The 26,042-nt window shown below is 37.8% G+C and overlaps 1 protein-coding gene across 8 annotated transcripts in view; it reads left to right on the top strand.

Moving 5' to 3' along the window:
* STXBP5L (syntaxin binding protein 5L) overlaps nucleotides 1–26,042 on the top strand; it is a 184,078-nt gene that overhangs the window by 144,849 nt on the left and 13,187 nt on the right. For 3 of the 8 annotated variants that reach the window (XM_085070090.1, XM_085070081.1, XM_085070101.1), the window contains 2 exons: nucleotides 4,180–4,230; nucleotides 16,458–16,628. The exons of 2 other annotated variants lie outside the window; for them this stretch is intronic. In XM_085070090.1, coding sequence (XP_084926216.1) covers nucleotides 4,180–4,230; nucleotides 16,458–16,628 — 222 coding nt within the window. The remainder of the gene's footprint in view (nucleotides 1–4,179; nucleotides 4,231–16,457; nucleotides 16,629–26,042) is intronic. 3 more of the 8 variants (XM_085070119.1, XM_085070083.1, XM_085070111.1) reach the window with 1 other exon arrangement.

The following is a 26,042-nucleotide window of genomic DNA, read 5'->3' as shown; positions in this document are numbered from 1 at the left end:
AAGTTTTCTGAAATGTACAGAGCCACACAGACGGTAGCAGGAAGTGAAGAAATACTTCCTTGGTTTTTAAGAATGCTAGGCAAAGGAGAGGTATAATCTTCCTTAACCACTGGTATCTTGTTTAATTAAACTAGTATTTAAATACTATAGTGATGCATTTCCGACACTATAAAGGAAAACAAGTTAGTAAAGCCATTTGAAAGGTTCTGCTTATTTTTGACTATCTGAGAGGTGGCAATTTCCATTGTAAATATATTCTGTATGTAGTCATACGTGTGGAGTTACATTGGTAAAAATTGTGGAGCAAAAGAACTTTTTAAAAAACCCCAAAGACTTATCTATGTAAAGCACGTTTCATGAATACAAAAATGCATTACAAGGCATGCCATGTAATGGTATCTGGTGCCTTAATGCCAAAAGCCTCAGAATATCTTATTGTTACTCCTGCATGCCATGTTAATTCAAACTGCATTTTCATTTTTGTTTGTGATTTGGGGGTCAAAAGGGCTTTGTACTCCTTTCATTCTGCAGTGGCACACAAGAGCTCAGTAGCTCTAAAGCACTTGTCATGTAAGTGGTGCTATATCAAATGCTTGAGTTAATTAATGTGTAATGTATTACAGAACAGCACCCATTCCAGTAAATTTTGCCTTTATTTTTATCATCTCATTAGGTAAACATATTCAGGGGCTCTTAGGAATACCATATTTAATATATACAATTATGTATGTGTATCACTGTTTTAAATATTTATATGGAGGTTCGTGTTGAAGTGTATAGATGGGAATACACTGTGAGCACAGGAAAATACAACTTTGATAGGTCATTTGTTGTGTGAGATGCAGTTGGACAGTTTAGACTTCTTTCAAAGACCAGAAGGAAAGAATTTCTTCAGTCTGTGTATAGGAAAGTGACTTCTCAAAGGTTTGTTCTAAAATGAGAATGGATTTGTGGTTTTTCTTAAGAAATCACCTTCATGTGGGGGCTTGCATCCAAAATGTTTTTAAGACTTTGAAGCTTAGAGCTGGCTGTGTAAAGATTTCCACAACTGATTCCCATGAGCTGTGGGACAGGTCCCTAGTGGCAAGATTACAAGTTTTTATACATACTGTGATTTCCAAGTGCTGCTATCCTGATTCATCTCACTGGTTAAATCTGCTGGGATTAGGCCTGTGCCATGCCAAACTCCTACCTTCCTATGTGAAATGGTTTTTAAATAGAAGAATGTTATTAAGTTTCTTAACAGTCATTCTCTTTTTTAACTAGTGGGTAACTTCAGGTAGCTGAAGAGATTTTACTCCATTTGAAAATTATATTCTCCTGGAAAACAAGCTTAGAAAGTAAACATTTCAGGGTTCAAGGAGGCTTTAGCTATAGAGACTGGGACTGATATTTCAGAGCGTTAGTCAGGCAGAAGGTCCTTAATAGAAAAAGACCTGTACAAAGTCACCTTCATTTTGAATAATATGAAAATGTGTGACCATGGTGCTGCTGTAATAGCTGAGGGAAACACAGCACTGAATGCCAGAGCCGCGAGTGCAAGTTTGTTTGGTGGTTGTGCCTTGGTGTTTTCCTCGAAAGACTGATGGGAACCATATGGCTACAGAGCAGGATGTTGTCAGGTCAGAAGACCTGCGTGCTCAGCTTAGCTGGCTGCTAGACTGTACCTAGTGACTCTTCCTCATCCCACAGTTGAATAATTTGACTCTTAACACTTTTAAAGCTCTTTTGTGTAGGGGCTCTCTTGCCTTATGCTGTAGCATCACAATTTCTGCTGGCTGCCTTCAGTGTGAACATAAACAAATAATGATAGCAGACAACTCTGCTGGCTTCTCGAACCTTTATACTCTCTTCTCAAACTAAACTGGTTTTCAAAAGCTCTTTGTCAGCAAGATAGGCTTGTGTGCATGATCATCCTTTATAATGAATGTAAAGATAGTAGAACATGCATGATTTAGGTACTAGAAATAGGTTACATAAACTGATCAGAATGTGGTTATTATTAACAGTTGAAAGTTAGTTTAAAAAAATAAATTAATATGGACAGTTCTAATCACAGTAAAGCATGAAAGCAACCAGCTTCTTTTGTTGTTTTTACCCTCAAATGTGTGGTCTGTCAACAGTGATCTGTGCTGTGTCCTGGTGTCTCAATGTCCAGCCATGTGATTGCCACATCAAAGGTGTGCAATTGTCAGATGACAGCTGTGGCAGCTCCCAAACCAAGCCTGTGTAGATTCCAGAGGAATCAGGAAGTCCAAACTGTGCATGTCCTGTATGAGCCTGCACACAAAAAGCAGGGAGCTGTTTCTTGTGGTTTGGACATGTATCACAGTTTGGGAACAGCTGTGGTGTATAACACAAGACACAAAATTCCTGCTGTACATAAACACCTGGAACCTAGAAATAGAAGAGGTTAGACTACCAATTTTCAAAGCTCAAAGCCTGCATGATGACAGCTCTTTGGTATTAAGTGCAGCTAGTTTATATAGCTCTGAAATATTCTACTCCAAATCCTAGTCTGTTAGTAAAAGTGTCCTACAGTTTTTCTTATGAATTGCTTATCCTTTTTAGAGGGCTGGTTAGGCCAGATGTCCTTGCCTTTAAAGGAGATTAAATCACAAGTGATGCTTCTTTAGAGTAGAGCACTAATTTGCTGGAGCAATATCCTCCATTCACAGTCTGAAAGAGTATTTGACAGCTGCTCAGATAAACTGAATGGTTTTTTAAAGGCTGTTCTGAAAATCAAGCTGCCCTTTGTGTGAGTGACTAAAATGGAGGTAGGTCCCTAACATTTGGTATCCAAATTAGAGAATATTGTATGTACTAGTGTTAGGGGTGTGTGTTTTTGATGTCAGACTGATCTGGAGAGATCTCTTCACCATGTCCTGAATTAAAGTGATGGCTACAAAGGGGTTACTGGGAGGGCTGTGTTGGTTCTTCTACTAGCAAAATGTTCTCAAGAGCCTCATGGGATCCCCTACTCATCCCTGAAGAGAAAAAGAATAACATCTGACATAGGTGCTGGCTGCTGTTTAATTCTGCCACATTGCAGGCTTTGCAAAAGAGTAGAACAGAAATTTGTTTTTAGGGATTTTGTGATTTAAAAGAGTGTGTTCTGGGCATCCTTCTGACCTAAAAGCTTACTAAAGACAAATTACAAAGAATTTGTTCCTCATATTCATATGTTCCTGTCACTCTGGTACTTATCATGTGGGACTTTCTTTAGAAGTATAGTAGTCAGCCAACAAATATTTGATTGTTCCCTTCTAGTAACAGACAGCATGGGTAAAGGGTAAAAGCCAGAAAACCATGTGAAAAAAAATAATAAATACAAAATTAAATAACCAAATTGGAAATTAAGTCTTCTGAATAATTAATAAAAGATTTCTTAAGGCATTCTTCTGATAAATTTAATGCCGTTTTGACTGCTACAAGACATGCTTCATTTCAGTTCTCTGGTGTTCATTGTTTGAAAATGTGCTCGTGTGTGAGGAAATGAAAACATTTTTGAACAGAAGCAAAATTACTGTTTTCTTGCATAATTGGAACACAACAAATAATTAAACCTTCACTAAATTGAATGCAATATTTTGATGACTAGGTAACACCACATTGTGTCCTGAAGCTGTTGTATTTCGTTTCTGTGCAATCTGTCTTCCTTTCCATAATATTACAACGGTATGTTCTGTCTCCATAACCTGTGCAATATGCCCTCTCTTTTCCAAATAATATCTTGAGGTATGGTGTCATCAGATCTCATAATTTCATTGCACCCTCTTATTAAATTGGTTTGCAGGTGTTTAAATATTTCTGATATGCTGCTTAGCCAGCATTTGCAATATTTGCCTTAATCTCATTTGTGGTTTCTTTTTTTATCATTCCTGTCACCACAAGGTAAGATATTGCAGCACACAGCCAAAGCTGTGCAAAACACCATTCACTCCTTGACAGCTGGAGTAATGTTTTTTTCCAGTGCTTCTTTGTTCAATTGCATTTATTTTGGTGAATGGTGTGAATGAAAATATTTAAACCATAATTCTGCCTTTATATGCTGATTAACAGAAAAGTGCTACAAATTTGCAACATGGTTTTAACCAGAAGATGGCATGTTGTTTTCCCTCGCTCCTTTTTCTTTCTTACCTATTAACAACTGCCTTTCTCCTTTTTCTGTTGTTTCAGTTAAAGGATCAAGAAAGTTAAGTCTGCCAACAGATCTTAAGACTGATCTTGGTACGGTAGGCGAAAGCCAACAGCTTTAAACTTCCTTACATTCATTGGCAAAACATTTTACCAACTGATTCATGAGATAACACAATAACCTCAGAGGCTTTGTCTGAAAAGGCTTTCTAAAAACCACCTATTAACCCATACAGTTCTGTTGGCAGCTCTCAGCATTTCGCTTGTTTAATATTCATTTCTTCCATGTAGACATATATTGCCAGTCATTACACACTGTGTGTGTAATATTTTATTATGAAAAAGCTCCAGAAGTTTTTCCAAGCTGGTTGTTGGTGAACTCTGCCTATAATAGCCAATGCATGCGCTGGTCTATTTTCTTTATTTGGTGTATGAATTGTGCCACAACAGTGATAAGAAAATTGATCATCTGTATTTTATGGTGTCTTTGAAAGTCTGAGAAGTCAGATCAGAAATCAGTCGTTTGTCTCAGTCCTCTCCTTGAGACTTACCTAGCCAATTGTTAAGTACTTAGTTCGCTGTAATCTTTTTTTCTCAATTCTCCTTTAATATAGTGCATAGTGAGAGTGCAAATTTCACCTCAAAAAACCTGAAACTAAATTTCCATATCTTGAACAACCTAAAACTGTTTGGAGCAGATCATGCAACACTGTATCCACACAAAGGGGATTGCTCCTGGTATTTGGGTTGGAATGTGTGGTTCATGCAAAAAAATTTCTTATAATTGTTGTTTAAATATTCTCAGTCTCAAGGAGTTCTTTCTAGTTTTGCTCTCTTGGGAAGTTTCTCGTGTGAGACTGAAAAAGCTGTGCAGCTATGCCTCATTACTTAGTGTCTTTCTAGGAATAAAAATTAAAGCTGGATCACATCCTTGCATAACAAAGCTGAACTTAATTTCTGACACTGGGAATCGTGTGCACCTATTAACCAATGTAGCATTTGTTCTCCAAGGCAAAAGTCAGGGACATAAATATGTCTTTCACATTATAAATGATTGAGGAACTTTGAAAACTGTCAGTTTCTCATGGTAAAGACTAAGTAAGTACATGTTGAAAAATCATTGGAAAATTCAATCCAAATTGTGCAGGTTTCAGGGTATGAAGTGATTCCGTTGAAATAATTTACTCCCTTAACAATGATGGCCGAGAAATTAGGAAGGTAGGGATACACCCAAACAAAATTTGGAGCAGAAAATTGTTTAATATTCATTTATTTCATGTAGACATATATTGCCAGTATTCCTAATGCTCCAAAAAGGTAAAAATGATGAAGTCAGCTATACACCTGTAAAATTATTATTGATCACTAAAATAATGGGAAGCTATTTAGAGGGAATATTACTACTAAGAGTATCAAAATAGCCAGAGGGAAGGACCTAAGGCTAAGCCATATTCTACAGGTCAAACTTCTTTTTGTTAGTACTATTAAAGATACATTGTCTTGAAGAAAACATAGCATGAAATAGCTTTAAATCCTGAAGCGTAACACAAGAAAAAGATAAACTTAATGTATAAAAGACTGGATTTAGAGGTTTTTAAAAGAGAAAGAAACATACCATTGTAACTAGAATTGGTGAGAACTTTATTGTGTAATATTAAATATTATTGTATAATATTAAATATTGCATATCAGAGAAGAAGCTGCCTTATCATCAGCTTTTCTGTAATCATGTTGGGAGTGGGACAATATTGTAAGCTTTGCCTAGAATACATTGACAAATTGCAGGCAGATTTATCTGTTTAAAACCCCAAAGAAACACAAAAAATCCCCAGAAAACCCCAAGGACTGGGGAGCAGAGTAAAATGCTCCAAAAATTAAACAAGCTCAACTTAAGAGGGTGGGAAGCATGATGATCCATTTTAAATATATGACAAATGCAAGGAACTTAGAAGATTAATGGAGTACATAATCCTGCCTGTAGTTTTGATTTCAGAGTAGTCCTGTTTCTACTACTCCTTTATTTGCTTGTATTCATTGTTTTTAATAGCGTAGAACAAGCTAAATATAAACTAAAATAAGCCTAAGAAGGTCTAGTTCAACATCTTGCAGAAACTAGTGGAATACCATTAATTCCAAAAGCTTCATAGGTACTGAAAGGTGCAATAAGTTGTCACTAAAGCATCCTGTTTGTTGTCAGTGTCACAGCAATCAGGTGTCCTGTGCTTAGATTGCCAAGAAGCTAAGGATGAAGCATGTGGAAGCAGCATTCAGTGTATAAACTGGTAGATACTTAGGGGTAATCAACAGCAGAGGAAGGTTTAGAAAATAAATTTTAAAATAAAAAAAAATAAAAAAGGAGGAAAACCCCCCACCAAACTTTCAGCTCTCATTCATGACTGTCTTAGAAAGGCAAAAGATTCCTTCTAATTATTCTAGTCATTAAAACTGTGCTGAATTATAGATTGCTTAGTTTACAACAGGCTGGAAAAAGCCTCTCTTTCTCAGTATAAGGAGCTACATTTAAAAGAGAGTTCCTGGAAGAGTGATGTCTGCCTTTCATTTACTTCTGCTCAAAAATGTCCTGGCTATGCTGTCAGAGCTCTTGGAGATTATTTAGGCACTGTTTGGCTGTTGCCTGAGGTTGTACCCATAGTCTGAATATTCAGAGGCTAACAATAGTTTTTGGCCCACACTTCTTGTAAAGATATTCAGCTCACCACTTTGAAATGATAAAATATTGTCCATGCATGCCATTGGCTCTGGCTCATAGCTTTTTAGAGAGTGCTGATACATCGCCCACTGTCAGCACTGACTGCAGCTAATTGGGAAATACATTAGCATTTGGCAGCTCACAGTTCTGCTCCCTTCTTGTGATCTGGCTCGTGCAATGTCCTTGCTTTCACTTTGCTTTGAATTGTAAATAGTGGAGGTTAAGTAGAAGTTAAATCTATTTCAGGTGGAGGTGTTGCCAGTACTGGAAATTGCTTGGGGAGTAGTTTGCTATCGTTTAGGGGAATAATGTGTGATCTGATGACTCAGGGTGTTCTCGTTAAACCTTGGCAGAATTTCCATGACCTGAAGATACTTTGGGACTCCACTTTGACCTTTTTATGACTGATAATGTTGATCTCAGCTTCTTTTTATTTTGATGTGGTGATTATTATCTATCCTTGCTGAAGCACTTGTCACCTGTGGATGCTGCATCTCCACACAGAAATGAGTGATGTGGCACATGTGGGGATACACTGAAACTTCTTGATAGTTTTAGCTACTGCAGTTCACAGTAACCCAATATTTATTTGAATTGGTCAGAAGGAAGATGTGGCACTGCTGCTGCATAGACTGTACAGTTTGCCTATTACCCTTCAGAGGGAACTCTGAATAATAGTATCTTTATTTTTTAACCTAATAATGTTTCCCAAAGTCTTCTGAAAAGGTCATCTGCATTTCCTTGAAGTGTTTCACAGAAATGAATTATGGAGATAATCCTAATTTCGTTTAATCAAGTGGAGAGTCTGAGATATATCCAGACACATAGAACTGCTTTTGTATCAGTGTTTCCTAACTTTGCTTCACCAGGCACTTCAAGCATCAGCATTTTTTTTTCTTCTAGGAAATATTTCTGCTCATTTCACTAAAAACTTTCAAAGTTTCCAGCTGATCACAGGGAGCCAGACAGAAGCCCTAACTAAAGATGGGGGAGAGTCAGTAACTGCTGACTTTTCTAGAACTACTATGAGCAGATGGTTTGACTGTAAGGAATTATGCTATCACCTAGACTTTGTCAGTGAAAGAACAGAAGAAAATGCAAATATAAATAGACATCTTTTGTTTCTTCTTACTACACTGTGATCTTCAAAATTTTAATGTATTTTCTTATGCCCTCTGCAGATACTCATAAGCAGTGAATGAGTTCTTTGCCAAGTCAAGTTAATGTCTTACATTTTATACAGCAGTGAAAAACTAGAAAAATTGCCAAATAAGCTCATTTTTTCAGGGGTTTGAGAAACATATTCTAATGCAGAGGCCCAGAAAGCTTAATTAATTAATTAAAGTTTAATTAATTCTGAAAGTTGGCTTCATAAAACATAATTGTAAGGATCAGAGGAAGGACCTGTGGTTATAGGTTTGTACTTAATTTTGTCAGTTTTGTGTGAGGTTTGTGGAATCTGTTTGATTTATGTATATGGCAATAGAAATATAATATGAAAACATTCACCTTTTGATGCCTTTGTATTTCATTGACAGAGAAGTACCACTTTCTGGATGCTCCCAAGCCCATAAAACAGTACCTGAATAAATGAAACCTCATTTCCATTTTAAGGATGAACAGTGGGGTTACAGCAATTCTTGCTTTAATTTTTCAAAGTATTTGCAGCAGACATTAGGCACTCACAAAATTTTGAAGCTTTTAGTCTGGTTTAGCTTACTACTGCATTGGAAAAACTGCTGGATTTTAGGTGGAGCGTTCTGTATTGATTTATCTGGATCTGTAGTTCTGTTTACAAAGCTAAAGAACATTTCAGAAATGTTGAAATTTTATGAGTTGCTTTCCTCCTTGGTATGACATTTGTAGAAAAGGCAATGCAGACATCCAGCTGTACCAATGATTTTCTGTAATTGCTTGGCAATATACATGCAAAAATACGAATTATTTTCTATGATAAGGATTTTAGGGACTGTCCAGAGTATATCTCCTTCCAGAATGGTAGAGTAACTTTCTGTCCCCTTTTCAGTCTGAAAATACCATCTGAGTTGAGGAATTATCTGAACTCTGCCTCTAGGTAGAATCACAGCATCATCAAGGTTGGGAGGGCACCTCTAGAGGTTGTCTAGCCCACATCCTGCTCAAAGCAGGTCAGGCTACACCAGGTAAGTCAGGGCAATGTCCAGTCAAGTCTCACAGCACTTGATCTGCAGTCTGACAAATGCCAAATACAGGGGAAGGATTTCACCCCTCAAGCTGCTGGTTGTGCTCTTGCTGAGTCAGTGGAGGATGAGCTTTGCCTTTTCTGCTTCAAGTTTGATTACTATCATGCAAACTATTGTGAGTTGCACTAAAGTCTTTCACTTCTACAGAAATGGTTTTAAACCTTTGGCCTTTCAGCTATTTCATATCTTGAGGCTTGCGTTTTGATATTCTGTATTGAGGACCCTACTAGACAAAAGTCCCTTACATCTTCTGAAGGTCAGGTGTATGACAGCCCCAGTTTCTTCCTTCATTAAGTAGGAGAATGTTTGTGACCAAACATTTTTAAAGGAGAACCTATATATCTAATGGATATATTAGCACTCTGCCAGGCCAAGTAACCAGAATTTTTAAAAAAGCAACAGGAGCTGATCAGCAGGATAATTCAATTATTATAGCAGAATACACATGTGCTTTGTGGTTCTAACTCCTAATGTTTCCAGGTTTAAAAAAAAAATACAACAAACTGATCTACTTGGGAATTTTGCAAGAAAGTAGTTTAAAGGAAAGGTAAGTGTTTTAAACTATCCAAACAGTACCCTAACTAAAAAGATTATAATTAATCCAGTTAAATGTCATCACAATGGAAAGGCAGTGGAGTTTCATAGGTGAAACAAAAGAAGCAGTAAAGATCATCACACATTTAAGATTTGGTAATAACAAAATGATAGGCAATCCTTGGGCTCCAGTGTAACAAATACTCACTGTTCCCAAGTTCTTTGGTTTTACTTAGAGAAGAGTTCCTTACTGAAGACCTCAAAGGTAAGTCATTTTCCACTCCTTTCAAGCACTGCAAACACATACATGGTATTCTTCTGTTCTGTGGTTTCTGCTCACTTCTCAGGTTGTAACATCTTCCAGCAGTCAGATTCTAGGGGTCTGCATAGATTTACCAGACCTGCCAGGACCCAGAGATGTTCTGTAGTAACTAACTTGGATCTGTTTTGAGCTCACACAGACTGATCTGCAGGCAAATACTCAAACATGAGACATCCAAAATCTTAGTAACTGACCTGTGTGTAAAAGCAGGAGAATATTTAGAAAATAATTTTTCCATGTATAATTATTTTGACATCAGAGTAATAACAAAAGAAAAATGAGAATTCTAACTCACAAGTTATCAACTATGAAATTTGGTTTTACAACATTAAACCAAGAATGAATTACTAGTAGCTTGTTTATTTATTACAAGCATTAAAAGAAGAGTAATAATTACTAGCCTGTTTATTTATTACAATAACCTGCTATGAAACCTGTAAAAAATCTACAATGCATAATGTTAACAAGTTTGGGAAAATTCTTCTATAATTCTTTGATTGCTGCATAAAAATTATGTGTAAGCTTAATTATACTTAATTATACATAATTATACTTAATTATGCCTTTTTGACCATGCCTGTGCCTTTTTCTCCTGAGTATTTGCAAGCAGATTATTTATGTGTTAGTGTCTATTGAGCTGTACTAGATCAATTATTTCAGACAACCTTATTTCAATTTAAAAACACTGATTTTTGGAAAAGTCAGGGAAAGAGTCTCTGGAAGAATCTGGTTAGAATAGACTACAAACACATTTGTAGTAATTCTCTTACATTTTGTTCCTTCATTTCAGATGGAAAGTTGCAGTTTTGTTTACAAAGTCTCCAGCTCATATGCGTAATGCTTTATTTTTGCCATGTTCAAATTGAAAAAATGTTTCAAGTTCAACTTCTTTGAAGTATTTTTCATATTTAAAACCGGAAAATAAATGCCAGTTTTTCCCATGGTGAAAATGCAGGTGCAATGCTACCCTCAGGGGTGCTCAGGACAAGTTGTTGATATCTAGGTGGTCCTGTGGTCCATCCACTCTGCTTTCATGTTCCAGTGTTGTCTTCTGTGCAGCTCAGGGTTTATCATGTTTCGTGCTTATGTTTCAGAATTCAGTCAAGTTTTCTGTCTTGTGTTTTGCTGTTCATTGCACAAAGCACAGAAACCATTTATGTTGGGTTATTCTGTGGAGGCTCACTGAGTGCTGTGTACTTTTTGAGACAGTCCACTAGTGTGGTGTTATATGAGCACTAGAAATTCAGCAGAGGAATCTGAGGGGCAGAGTTAGATCCAAGTAGTCCAAAGTTTTCCCACTATTCTGTGGGAGCAAAGCTAGATTTCTTTTTAAGTTTGCACTGTCAGGTTTGGGCTTTTCAGATATGATCATGTAGAGGTGGTGTTATGATATATGATAATATATTCTCAATGTTTTTCACTTGGAGAGAGGTTATTTCATATTTTTGTTTCATTTTTCATAATTTCAGGCAAAAATAACAGTTTTAAAAGAGAATCTGTCAGGGATCTGACAATGCACTTAACATTTTCAGCCACTTCACAGTATATTATTTCTCTGACAAATATATCTGTTCACCCTGTTTTCAAAAAATTGGTGATTTTTAGAATCAAGTGTATGATAGAATTTTGTTACCATAGGAAGAATACCATTATATTACACAGGCAGTAGGCAGTATGTTACAATGACACCATATCACAGTGTTAGTGTGGACCTAAATATGCTACCAGGATGTCATTAGGGCAATTCTTCCTTCCTCTTCAAACTGATGAAGATATGACTGTAAATGTACATTTTTGCTGGCAGTGCATCTCTATTAACCTTTTCTGGCAGGGTTTACACCTTTTCTCCTGCCTGGCTGACAGAACTGCACCAAGGGAAAATTGTGGTCCTGACTTTGTAAGGGATTTGCTTTTAAGAATTACAAGGAACTTGTTAAAATATTGTGATTATCAGTCTGTGTTCTCACTAATGAATGATCACACTATTATCTAAATTTTGATTATTTACATGAAAACTTGAGACTGTTCTTGGGGTCATTTGTACAATTTTGAGATTTCTTTTTCTTTCCTAATTCAAATGTGGATCTCTTTGCTGTGTTCAAAAAAAAAAAGGCTAGTCACCACTATAGTTATTACTCAAAATCTAATTTATTGGTACTACACGAAAGTCCCCCAGTGGAAACAGATGAATTTTTCTTCACTTTAATAGTAAAAATTGTATTCTTCAACAATTGTTGAGAAGATTCTCTGGGGCTTATTTTTCAGGTTCTTTCTGCTCCATATTAAAGCATCTCTCTGGTTCTCTTTTGGTTCTCTTGTCTGCTCTTTTATTGATTGCTTCCTTACAACTTCAGATCATATTATAATGCCTCTAATTATGGATATTTATATTTCTTTGTCTCAGCCTCTCTCAAATCACTACTAAGAAGGTTTTCAGCTAGTTTTTCTGTTTGAATTTATCCCTTTGTTAGAACTGAAAGAGTTGATTGTTCATATTTTCTGATTTTTGTATCTAGTGTAAAAAATTGCTAGGCAGTAACTGCAATGAGTGTTTCTTACTGCCATTTTCACTACATTTGGTTTTAACAAGTGTTCATCTTTTCACTGGTAAATTGTTGGTTACTTTTGCTTTTTTTGCAGAGGTCACCAAGGAGTTTAAAAGTTCTATGTTTGTAATCAGGCAGGTTGTGTAACATACATACATTACTGTGTGTAAACTAAAATCAGCATGTTTATATATAACATTCTCCCTGTGCAACATGCCTCAAAAAAGTCTCTCTTAATTTGAGGCTGCCCAGCAGGTTTGCTGCTGTCATGTTGCACTTCACATCTCTCAGTAGTTTCATCAGGTTCACACTAAATAATGTTACTTCTTCAGTTCCTCTTGATCTCATCATCTCACTGGTATTTTGTGTGATGCTCTTGCCTTACACCCAGCACAGTTCTCTTTCTATTTTTTAAGGAGTTTGTGGGGTGCACATGGCACTGAACAGTGTTTCTGTTTGGTAACAGGGACAGGTAAAGCCTTTTCAATTCATATGGGGAAGCATTTTTAATTCCATGGGCCCAGACAAAGGCAAACAACCACAAACTGCACTGTAGAAGCAGCACATGGAGAACATTAGAGAATTTTATGTCCTGAACTTTTATATATATTAATACATCATGTATACAATGTGTCACTGCTGCTTTATATAGAGTTAAATCAGGATAAAATGGACTAAAGGAGTAGTTTCCTATGATTACTTCCAATGGCTTGCCTGAGCCCTAAATTTTTGAATTAATGATCAGAGTAGCTACAAACTGAGCCCTGGCCATTTAGTTCACTGTCCATGAGGAGCAGAAAAGGCTGCTCCCCTGGAATAGTGGGATGGCTCTTACACAGCTTGGAGACTGCTTCAAATATGAGCTCTACTAGACCCTGATGCCCAAATATATTGCATCAGTGTGGTACTGGCTGAAGGGATCCAGGAGCCCTGGAGAGGATAATGCTGATTCTCTTCACCTCATGGGCAGCAGCACCCACGGAAAGGGGTAGGAGGCAATGGCAAATGCAGTGGTGGAAAAGAGAAGGGGAATTCTGTGCAGTGTTTTCTTCTGTAACAACTCTTCTTTGCCTCCTCCAGGAGAAGAGAGAGTGAGGAGCTGTTGCACTGTTGTGTCAAAAGCACAGAGCAGTCTTTTCACTGATGCTGAAGTACCAATATTAGTGTCTTATGTCAACTAATGCTCCATATCAATTAGTATTTCTGAGCTGAGAAGAGCCCCAGGGACCATGTGACAAAAGCAGTAATCCAGCAAGGGCAAAAGTTAAAATGTTGCTCTTCGTTACAAATCAAACAAAGCTGGGGAAAACTGTGTTTTTACAGCCTCTTGTATGTGTTCTTTGGGGTGATAGGGAGACATCTGTCATGGCAAAGGAGAATCAGGTGACTCAGGCCTCAGAGGGGTAGTAAATCACTGCAGTTGTTCTGGCAGAGGCTAAGAGCTTGAACATTCTCATTCTCCCCTAGAAAGTACACTGTCGAAAAGTAGTACATTCTTTTTCTTGTCACTTTTCTTGCACACTTAATCTTTTTTCTGACAATGCAATAAGGAACCCTTTCTTAAAGCACATTGCCTTCCTTTAGGAATATTTTGTATCACTGAGCTTATAGCTCATAGTGTAAAAAATATGTGATAAATTAGTTTTTAAATACACACATAGAATTTTCTCATAAGTTTTTTTTTTATTCTGCTGGATTTTTTCAGTTTCTTAATGAAAACTGTTGCAGTCATGTTTCCTATAATTATCTTACTCCTTGTACAATGCCTGTGTTTTTACTAAGGCTTGAAGACCTGCGTTGCTTCTTGTTGTATACATTTTTAAAAGTTACTTCTAATCAGAGGAACAGAACAGTGTTAAAATGCAGACAAGTTTGTAGCTGGTCACTAAAATGCCTCTTCTGCTCATTGTTATAGCACCCACTAACATTTCACCAACTTCAGTACTTGGAGGGACATCCCTACAGCTCCTAGGATGAGGCCTGATTTGTATTTTTCTGTCCAGGAACTGGCTTTGCTTATTCAGAAAGGCATTGTCAAAACAGCTCAAGGGATTTGGGTGCCAGATCCTAATGATTATTTAATGTGGGCCTTTGAAGGTGACTGAGACAAGCCAGCATAGTAAGAGAAACACAGCAGCACTTCTCTTAACCTGTGGCATAGTGAGCAGGGGTTGGATTCTATACAATGCTCAGGGGAAAGGACTTATGAATGTTGTTGATGTTTCTATAGAATATGATTCTTTTCACTCTGTTATATGTTCCTCACCACTTCCTAGGATTCCCCCTGGAGATAATTAGATACCATGCTGAAACAACTTCCCACAAACTGAATTTTGAAGAAAGCAAGCAGCTGGGTGAGGATGTGTCTGTTGCTGAGGTTGAACAGTCAGCCTGTGTCCTTGAACAAAGCTCCTGATCTCAAAGGACTTTCTGCTGAAATATATGAATAGTTCCAGCAAATTTTGGAAAATTTCCTAACTAGAAATGGAATGAGTCATCCACATCAGTTTTATATCTGCTGTTAGCTCAGTTAATAGCCATGTATTAAGGAAAAATTATAAGAATCATGGAAGTTGTGTCTCCTACAGAGCTATTTTGTTATGCAGTACAGACACTAAATTGCTTTCTAATCTATAATTCTGAACATTTTTTTCCAATTTTGTTCATTAAGACTGAACTGTTTTCACATGGAAAGGACATGACTTGCACATTGGAAGACTACATGTACCACACTATATACTGCATTCAGTATGGGACCTGATTATAGAGTGAATATAGAAATAGCTTTTCATAATGTACAGTGGTGCTATCATGGCATGGTAACCAAAAAATAAATTTATCTTGGAACAGGAATATTCATCTTTTCCTTGGATACAATACAAATTAAATAGAGTTGACTGAATATGATACTTAAACACAGAATCCTTAAGACTAAGATAATTCTCAGATAGAAATAACCCAACATTTAAAATTAAGGCAGAAACTCCAAGATTTTCCTTACCTAGAGTATTGAGCTTTTACAGTTTTGAATGAAATCAGTGTGCTTGCATGAATCTGAACCTTTTTTTCTTTTTTTGCTTATTACTTGCTGTTTACTTAAAATAACCTGCTGACCAAAAATAATTCAGTTATACCTGGGTGTGTATCCTTTCATATGTTGAAGGGAAAATCGTGTTCAGTAATTCTTCTTATATTGTCTTGCCCATCACGAGAGGAGGAAAAATACCACATGAATGTTTTACAGTCCAGTCCAATTCTAAACTCTTTTCCACGCCCTGATCAGTGGAAGTTGTGGTTTAAATAGCTGTTTTGAAGCCATGTTTTGCTTCCCAGGCCAGTGGACAGCAACATCTGCTGTGCTGATTGACTGTGGCCTCTAGCAGGGGTCCAGGGACTTGGCCTCATTTCTATAGATCTGCAGCAGACAAATCAATTGTTCAGCAGTCAGTTTCCTTAGAAGTAAAATAAATCTATGTGGTATATAAAGAATAAAATACTTAGCAATATTATGGCTAGTTTTATATTTTTCTCAAACAGTGCCCTGTTTCATGCAGCTTTGAGTTAGGGAGGGAAGATGTCTAGCTCTGAATTCTATCCTGTGGTAAATTATACATGCAGTTCTTATGAGAGCAAAAAAAGAAAGAAAATGTTCAAATTGGTTTGGTATCTCTTAGGAGACACAGCAGCAGGGGTGACAGTGTTACCTGCAGTACCTTGGCAATTGCCTGTGTGCATAGGTCAGCAAAATGCTGTGGGATCTGCAGCTCTAAGAACATGGACCACTCCTGTGGCCCTTGGATTTTTTTCAAACTATACCTTAAAGATATGGTGAGTTCTTTTTCACATACACATTCTGGGTTGGTAAAACAAATAAGCAGTCGTTCTCAGAAGATCTGATTTAACCCATTCTCAAATATCAGAACATACCAAGACCCAAATCTTGGCAGCCAACACTTCACCTAGCGCTTGTTGCATTCACTTTCCAGATCACGTGAATGGTCACTGCACAAGCCCAACATCCCAGAGCTGCAGCTCAGGCAAACGCCTTTCCAGTGCGGATGTGTCGAGAGCAAACCGCCGCGGGCCCGGCAGGCCCCCCTTCAGGAAAGCCCAGTCTGCAGCCTGCATGGAGATTTCTCTCCCAGTCACCACAGAAGGTGGGTGGCAACGAGTGTTTTGCCAGGTGTTTGTGTATTTCTGACTGGGTGTGAAAGGGAATGAGTTCAGCAGGTTGTCCTGGTCATTGCCCTGAACTAAGTAGTATTTTAAGCTATGATAGGCAATCAGCAACACCATGGTCCTAATCATCTTCTTGTGAGGAGCATTTGTATGCTAACCTGCCCACCTGCAGAGGTGTCTGCATCACAGTTACAGCTGGAACCAGAACTCCCAGTTTCCACAGCTGTTAATGAAGACAGAGCAAGGGGAATTATATCACTCAGATTGTCTATCTTTGTATTTTTAAATGCAAATCGTTGCACATACCTTTGTTATCAGTGGCAAATGGCTAGAAGGTTTGATTTTTTTTAAATCCTTATGGTAACAGAAAATAGCAATTTTTTTCCTCCACATTAATGACTGATTATGAACATAACATAACCCTTTCATCTAGCTCTCTCTATGTGCCACACAGACATGGTAAGTAACACTGTCATATAATAGCTCCTGATGGAAAATATACCACTGCCACAGTAGTTTCTGTGTGTTTTTCTTCATCCTATGTAGTGCCAGACTCATCTGGAATTCCTGTATTCAGATGCTGCTGCAATATCAGCAATTCTTGTACCTGCCAAGGCCACAGTATTACCTAACTCTTTCATGCTTCTTTTCTTCTTCCCTCCCATCCTCCCAGAGTAAATAGGGTCACTGGCAGGCAGAACCCACAGCCCCCTAAGGCCCCACTGACTCTTGTGTACTAAACATCCAGTAATCCAGTGGTACTTTCAATGGCATGGTGTTGCTTTCTGCATACCTGTGTCATGAAAGATCCACTTTATGTCATTCATCACTATTAATAATACCTGTCAAGTTTAATATAAAAGTATATCTCTTTTAGATATAATCATCTAACTTCCTTTCAGGCTCAGGAAGTAAACTAAATTAAGTGACATTAAAAAATTCCAATTTAAAAGTATCCCTTAAACAGTATTAAAACATTCAGTAAAATCAGTGAAATGACAGTTGCAAGAGCAAGTCAGACAATCTCAAGAGACATTTATATCAGCATACAATGTGATGGAGCATGGTTTGAGTTTGTCCTTGGGCGTGTGGGTTTGTGTACAAATCACCTTTCAGCAGGTCTGTTGACTAATGTAATTTTCTGATTGTCTGTATTGTCTCAGTGAAACAAAGCCTTCTGTCCAGCTTGTCTAAACTGTTTTTCAGCTGGGGCTATTAGTCCCTTGGGTTCTAGTTCTACTGCCTGATCTGCCTGGAATGTCTGACACTCCACTGTTCTTCATGTATCTTGAATTTCTAGACACACTGTTTTGTCAAGTGGTTTGATGTATTTCTGAATGTTTTTCTGCAAAATAATATGATGGAGGGTGGTATAGTCCTTGAAAGATTCTTAGTCTGGGTGAGGGAGAAGGAAGAGGTTAGAAGGTTTTAGAAAGAATATGCTGAGAATAAGAATTCTCTTTCTAATGTGAAACTGGCTTTAATCAAAACCTTCTGGTTGAGCTGTTCCAAAATAAAATGAAAAAATTCCCATCTCTGCTAAGAATTTATTGGCTCCTTAGGAGCATATGCTGCAACAAACAATAGATGTATTCCCAAGAAATTATTTCCTTTATTTATATATTTTCATGTGGTGAGTCAAGATACATATTTTACATCATTTCTAGAAAGATAGCATTTCAGGTAGAATTTGGCAGGATTTTATTACTCTACCTGTGTAGAATTTTGATTAGAGTTTGCTATCTCAGTCCTCTTTAGGACTTCTTACACACTAAAAAGGAAAAAAAAAGCCTTTGTGTGGAGTGTAAATGGTTCTTACCTTTTTGAAGCTTGTCTCCAAGGCACTGATAATACTTGGACGTTTTTTTTAATAATACTTCCAGTTCCTGCTCTTTACAACCTCTTCTAGATGATTTGATTAAAAAGATAATACATTTTGGTAAGTAATCGTAAGATGTATATTAGAATAATAAATGAATCTTCTCCCCTCGCATTGGATTTCAAAATCTACTTATTCAAACCTGACCTTCTGGTACAATAGGAACTGTATTTCCAGCATTTTCATCAAGTCTATTTTCAAGCCACTTTCACACAATAAATTCTTCTGACTTCATTCCAGTGAGCTGATTGTCAAGATTTTGCTGACTCTCACCTCTTTACTTGTGCAGAAGGATTCTTGATATAGACAAACATTTTTGAAGAATGTCTTTGCAATGATGAATCACAGGAAGGAAATGGAGGGGGAGCTGTCTTGTTTTCTGCTGGTTGGAATGTTGCAAACTGCTCAGGTTCACACAGTGCTGATATTTCTTCCACATTCATAGAAGAATAATTCAAAAGCCAAGTAGCAGTAGCAGAGGAGTGGTGCATCATTACTGCCTAAACCTATGTGTTCCCCAGTATCCTCATCATCCCCTTTTATGCTTTTTGAAATATTTCATGTTGTCTTAGTATCTTCGGCTTTTGTAAATGCACTGCTCTCATAGCTGTAGTAAAAAATTCTGTGGTTCCTCAGTATTCTAGATCTAATTTTAGCAAGAAATTTGAACCTTGCAAATTCTTAATAGCATGTTATTATGCATAAGGAAGAGATTTTCTTTTTTATGAGGGTGAGGGTGGTGAAACACTGGAACAGGTTGCCCACAGAGGTAGTGGATGCCCCATCCCTGAAAACATTCAAGGACAGATTGGACAGGGCTCTGAGCTACCTGACCTAGTGGAAGCTCTCCCTATTCCTTGCTGGTGGATTGGAACTAGATGACCTGTAAAGGTTCCTTCCAGCCCAAACTACTCCATGATTCCATCATTATTGGTTTTAAATAATCTTGTTTTCACGTACTTTTGACTAGGCATAATACAAGAATTTATTGGCATTGTAAACAAACCCACAAATAGAGGAAATTCCATTGCTGAGCTTCTATAGTCTAAACTTCAAGTCCCTTTTGACCAGAAATTGTTGAGATATCAGGAGTTAGTGATTATATTTTTTGGATAAGGCTCTCTTGCACAGCTTATAAATTACATTTTTTATTATCAGGTTAACATTGTGCTCTTAAATATCGACAGTAATAAAAAATACACATGAATGCAAATTATTCTTAGCCAAGAAAATCCTTTCAGAAATTCTGACCCACGATAACACTCTGTAGAATGGGGATGTGTTGTGTCTTCAACCTTAGTGGATTTCTTTGAGGGCTGTAGCCATTTGCACTGCTCATGTCTCAGTCTGTTACAGCTGTGGGCTCTGACTAGCACCCAATTTTTTCTGCAGGTCCTCACAAAACACTGAAATACAGACTAGATTTTTGTTTAGCTTCCTGGGGAAAATGTGTGGCTTGACTGGTTTTGCCTTCTGTACTGTGGCACAGATCCAGAATAGTCCATGTCAGCCTAAGAGCTAACATGATAGTTGTTAAACCTCAATCTGAGATCCCAATCTGATCAAGAATTGCAGTGTAGATGAACAGACCCCAAACATTCACTTCTTTTCTGCACAGGAAAACAAAATACGTATTTCGGTTGAATTTTCAATTGCAGTTTTAGATTAAAGAAAACACTGAATTAAAGACAACAGTGGCATTAAAGAATAAGAATAAAAATAAAATTGCTGTGGGAGGGAGCTCAGCGTGGCTGTACTTGTGGAGCTGGTGGGTACATGGATGTGTGCACAGATGCACATGCTGGCACACGTTTCTCCTTGCTTTCTGTTGTTACAACTATGAGAAGTCTTTCAGATTTGCTACTCCTTAGTTATTGGGTTTTTTTGTTGTTTTGTTGTTTGGTTTTTTTATCAAACACTGCTTTTTTAAACCAGTTTGCATTCTCCAAAGGTTTGTCTCTGGCTTCTGCTGGCTGACTGACATTTTTTCTTCCTTGTCTGCATCCATACAGAAATCTGGGCATTCTGCAAATATATGTCCACATGTGGTCATATGTGGACAGAGTGGAGCTTTTGCTTTGAAATGCTGTCTTTGGAAATTAATTTTTCTTCCAGCAGCAGTTTGAAAAACAGTCTTTCTTTTATTATTATTTTTTTTATTCCCCATTATGTAGTTTTTAATTAGTCCAGCCTAGTCACCTTTTTCTAGAAAGGCCATTTACATCTTGGTGCTTCAAAATTGCCTCTGAACAAGGAATCCTAGCAAGGTTTTGCTGTGCATTGTAATTTTCTGGGAGTGCTGAGAGCAAAGTCTTTGAATTTGCTTTAGTTTTCCTATAAAACAATTCGGTTTCAGCACTTAGCTTTTGGATGAACTCTTGATTATAAGTAGTTAAAATTTGTTACAGAGCACTTAAATTGAATTGTCACTGTGAGCTGGCAAAACGAACTGCTCAAGTATTTAGTTATTATTTTTAATAACCTAATCAAAATTCTGTGGCAAGTACAATACAATTTCCATTTTAACTGATCCAGTATACTTTTATACTTGAAGTTTTTCTGTTGTGCCTGTATATGCATAGAATGACTACAGTTTGGGGATAAGTTGTTCTCTCATTTGCATGATTTTGTCCAATTTGTTTTGGAAAATGCACAGTATTTGTTATATAGTAGATAATTTAAACTTATTTTATTCATCAAATGTATTCATGAAAATTATCATTTAAAAAAAAGCAGTATAGGTAGCCTGGTTGAGACTTTCAGATTTTTTCCCCTGGTGGATTTTGGTTTTGGTGCTAAGTTTTTGGAGGTTGTTTTTTATATTAAGCAAATTTTACAATAATTTTCTGTGTATGTATGGCAGCCTGTTACTTTGTTCTGTTGTTTCTATAACAAGGTTTCCCAAGTCTTTGGATTGATCTGTACCTTTCTCAGTATTAAAATTTGTGTGAACCCATAGAGAAGGGCTGACACTTGCTCTTGTAAATCCAGTGTGGTGTAGTTGGGGTCTTGGAACAAGACACTGAGTAGTTACCTTAGAAAAAAGCCCACTGCCTGAGGAAGCAGACTCACCTTTTGTCGTGCTGGGCATTGCAGTGTTTGCTGTGTAACTTATGTAAAATTTATATCATTTTTCCCTTGTTAGTTATGACTGTGCAGTCTCCAGCAGTGCTGTATCCATAACACATTGGATTTTTTTGCACTGGATGAGTAAATGTGACCATGAGGCTTTCTTCCCATGTGGCAAGGTGGGGGTAGAAGAAGGAGGTTTCTGTTTTTATCGCTGGCTCCTTCTTTTCTTGGGTCTGTTGGGTCTGAAGCCACATGTGGATGGGAGGTAAGTGGTGATGGCCGAGAAGATGGTTGGTGTAGTTTTCAAGGCAGTCCTTCCTAGGCCTCCAAGGAAACAGAGATAGAACCTGGTTGCTTGATCTGGAAAAACATTGGGGAAAAAAGCACAAAATTATTCAAATGCACGGCAGGGTACTGCAGAGAGGAAGGGAATAGTCAGCTGTCTGCATCTCTTGAGAAAAGGACAGGACATGAATTACCAAGGCAGAAGCCTGACTTAAGGAAGACAGTTGGGGATTCATTTTGATCACAAGGGTAGTTAACTGCAGAAATTAATTCTCTGAGGAGGTTATTGCTTCTCTGGCAGGTTTTCAGAACAGCTCTTGTTCTCCAGCACATTCCCTTTGCCAATACTCTCCGTGTTGAGGAGTGGATCATTCCTAGTAAATTTCCTTGCCCAAGCAGCCAAGCCACACTGACACTTCCCTGATCCCCTGGGCATGGCACTGCAGTCCAAGTCATGAGGCCCCTGAGTGCCATGGCTTGTCACATCTGGAATTCATAGCAGGTGAAAAAGCCCTTGGCATGATTTTTTTATGTATTTATTTCTCAAGGAGGAGAATATGGTGTTGGTTCTTCTTGCATTTCAATTTTGATACCGTTTGAAGTTACTTTGGCATCAGTGTAATTGGTAAGGCTTGTTTAACTTAGAGACACTATGTTAAAGCACAGTCCCCACTAACTGTTTTGTTTGTCACCATGTTTCTTTTCTGTGCAGAGAAGCAGATAAAAATCTTGCAGTGAAGGCTTGTTCTATATCCAGAAATTGTGTTTCTTACTGCAGGAAGCTTAATTCAAATAAAAAAAGCAATTATTAGGAAGCTGAAGCTATTTTTCCCATATTTAGAAAAATCACAGCATTTCTGATCTCATGGGTACTGTAAACTCAAAGATTTCTGAATAGCAAATTCTGCGTGGCTGTAACAGAACATTTGACAGCAAAAAAAGCAGATATTGCAAAGGATATTCTAGTGTCTTCTGTAAGGTTTTCATATACATATATAACTGTTCAGTTTGAACACTGAACTATAAGATCCATAGCTTATTCTTGGGATAATATAATGGTTTCCAGAAATGCCTTATCCTGTTATGGTTTTTTTCAGTTGTGGTGGAGGTGAGTGATGTGTGCTTGTTTACTGCTCTAGGTAAAATAAAAACCTTCTCGCTTCTGCTTCCTTTTAGAAAGGAGATGTAGAGATATTTTAAAGGTGAGCAAGGGTCAAAGCCCAGTCTGGCTGTGATGCAGATGCACCAGAAATAACTGGTCCTGGGAGCTAGGGGACAATTCAGTCCACCTACCTCAATTCATCTCTGTAGGATGAAGTGTGGGAGTGCTTCTGAGAGTGGATGTCTTGAGCAAATAGCTGGAGCCTGCCACTTGCCCAGGAAATCTGCTGGAGGACATGCACAATGAGTAGGTTGTTATGGCAAGAGCAAGCCCAGCTTCTAGATCCAAACAACAAGGTTCAAGTTCCCTAGAACACAGTACTATTTTGTATTAGGTCCACAGTAAATAAAGAATAGGACCAGAAGGGCCAGAAACCTTAGGCTGAGCTCTGAGCTGAGTGTCATAACCATCAGGGGCTCAGCTTCCAGGGGAGATAAGAAGAACTTTGTTCCTTTTTATACCTCGAGGCCATAGGTACAGGAGGATGGATGGATGGATGGATGGATGGATGGATGGATGGATGGATGGATGGAGTGAGTCAGTCCTCTTAGGCTGATCTGTGCTCCCAGTCCCCAGTTTTATCCTGGGCTCTGCAATCACCAGATTGCACAAAGCCACTCTTGCTGTCATCATTTAGACTGAATCATAATCTTCGTCAGAGCCAACCACTGGTTTCCCTCTGAGGTTTAAATGCAGTTCAAGTGTGTGTCTGCCCAAATCTGGTTACAACAGAGCTTGCAAAGCCCTGTGTCCCTGGAAAAAGAAGTGGAAGGAGGTTGCTGAAGAAGCGATGTGCCTTGTGAAGGAGCATGTCTGATGGCTAGAAAAGGCCTGGGAAAAAGTGGAGTAGAGCCTTACATAGATACATGTGAGCTGCTGATGCATGAATTCCAACTCTGTTGGAATGCAGTCCATGTTTAGCTTTTTCCTTGGAGTATGTTTTCTGTTAGGCTCTGCTAGGATCAACTTGATTCCTTATGAGAATCTGCAACATTTCCTTGTTTTTAAAACAACAAACTTAATGAAAATTTTGTTGTTCTTACAGTTGCTGAATGTCTAATCAATTTTAATTTAAATGATGATTTGATTCCAGGTGAAGTTAATTTCACACTGTACTCTAGGGATGTTGAATTTGACTTATGCACTGCATACTCAAATTTAGCATTTTTTCCTCGCTAGCAATCACTTCAGATCAACACCAAGTGTTTTGCTACAGGCATGGTCACTTCCCTTGGCCTGCATCTTCCATCCCAGTGCCCCAGGTGGTCCAGGTTTATGGATCTCTCAACTCTCATGCCAACGGCAGCCTGGGGGTGAGGCTGATATCCCCAGCACCATGGGTGTGAGAAAGGTGTGGAGGCAGAGATGTTACTCTGCCATGGCTTCATCATATTCTATGATGCCTTTTGTCTCCACCTGATTCTTGGGTAATTCTACATATGGAAGTTGTACAAGTTATTATTTCCTGAACCATCAGTGTTGTGAAAGATGCTCCAGCAGAATGGATAGTTTAGGCTAGGGTTTAAGGTCTAGAGAATTGTGATGTCTTTGATTAAAAAACATATGTTCAAGCTTGTAATCTATATCTAAATTGAGCTCTTAGTGATGTGAATGTGAAGACAATTTGCTTGTAGAAGTCAAAGGAAGTGATTCATACAATTAAAGTTTTATAGATTCTTACTGCCAAGATCTTTTGCATTTTTATAGAAATTATTTCTACTTCCTTTTCAACATGAAGAATAGCTCTGCCGTGACAGTTCCCTTCTGTTTTTAAAACTTGCTGAGCTAAAACATAAGCCTGAACTTTACTAAATTTTAGAAATACCAAAATAAAGATCCAAGTCTGGTGACTTGAATCTATTTTCTCTTTAAGGCCTTTATTTGCCATCATTCTCATCAGTCTTGTGTCAATGGGATTGGGATGCCATGAAGCCATTGAGGTTACATCATCTTAATGGTAACAACTTCAGGGCAATACATTTCAGAACTTTCTCCAGGGAGGGTCAAGCATCCCACAGCTCTGAGCTCCATCTGAGTGCAAACACAGCCACTGTGGTTGGAATGCTCTGCAAGCTGCATATCCACAGCATCATTTTAGGAAACTTACTTAAGTTGATCTGGTAGGAAATCATTCATAGTAAAATTCCAGATTATTAGCACATTATTTGTGCTTAAGATAACTTCTGCTGCTTTCTAGTGAATTGCTTTATGTGGAATGCAGCTTTAGAGTGGTGCTATTAAAATGTTGGTTTTATAGCCAAGAACAGGCAGAGTTCCTAAATGTGTGTTACTTCCTGCCCTTTTCTCCTCTGTGTTTCTGAACCATTGGCATCAGGGTTTGATCTCTGTGTCTCTGTGATGTTACAGTGCACAGATTTCTACTGGAAGTATAATTCCTTTGCTATCTATTTTTTGCTTACTAGATAATTTTCAAAGTGACAGACTTCTCTTAAAATTTAAGATGATGGTCTAAACTGGCAAATATTTTAAGTAGTTCCACTGGCTTCTGTTAGGTTTGGTGCTTGGGATTAAAATTTTTACAGTTCTCCTAGTGAGGAGAATATAAATCATTCAACTTTTTTCTTTTTACAGAATATATTGATTTCCATGTCAGAAGGGTCAACTTTTGTATATATTTCATAAGCAGATCAATTACTCATTACTTTAAAACCAGGACACTGATAGTCAGTTGCAAAACTCTTCAGTAATGAATGTAAATATTTGCAGTGAAAATGTTGGTCTTTATCATCTACAAAGACCTACAAAGCTACAAACCTTTGGTAGGTTTGGTTTTTTTTCATTCCTCATAACAAGTGATACTTCTATTTTCATGATTCCTAACCTCATAAAGAAAATCACTTTATGCTTCTGTGTTAGTCCTAATTCCACTGTTTTATAAAAATCACACTAACAATCTCCTGGAAGATACGATAGGTGAGCTGTCAGGGGCCACTGTATCCCTCTGATCATCCTGTCTGCTGCCAGCTGCAGAAA

The sequence above is a fragment of the Lichenostomus cassidix genome, chromosome 1 (genome assembly GCF_008360975.1).
Source record: "Lichenostomus cassidix isolate B80296 chromosome 1, HeHo_3.0, whole genome shotgun sequence".
NCBI lineage: Eukaryota > Metazoa > Chordata > Aves > Passeriformes > Meliphagidae > Lichenostomus > Lichenostomus cassidix.
This window is presented reverse-complemented; position numbering and strand designations above follow the sequence as displayed.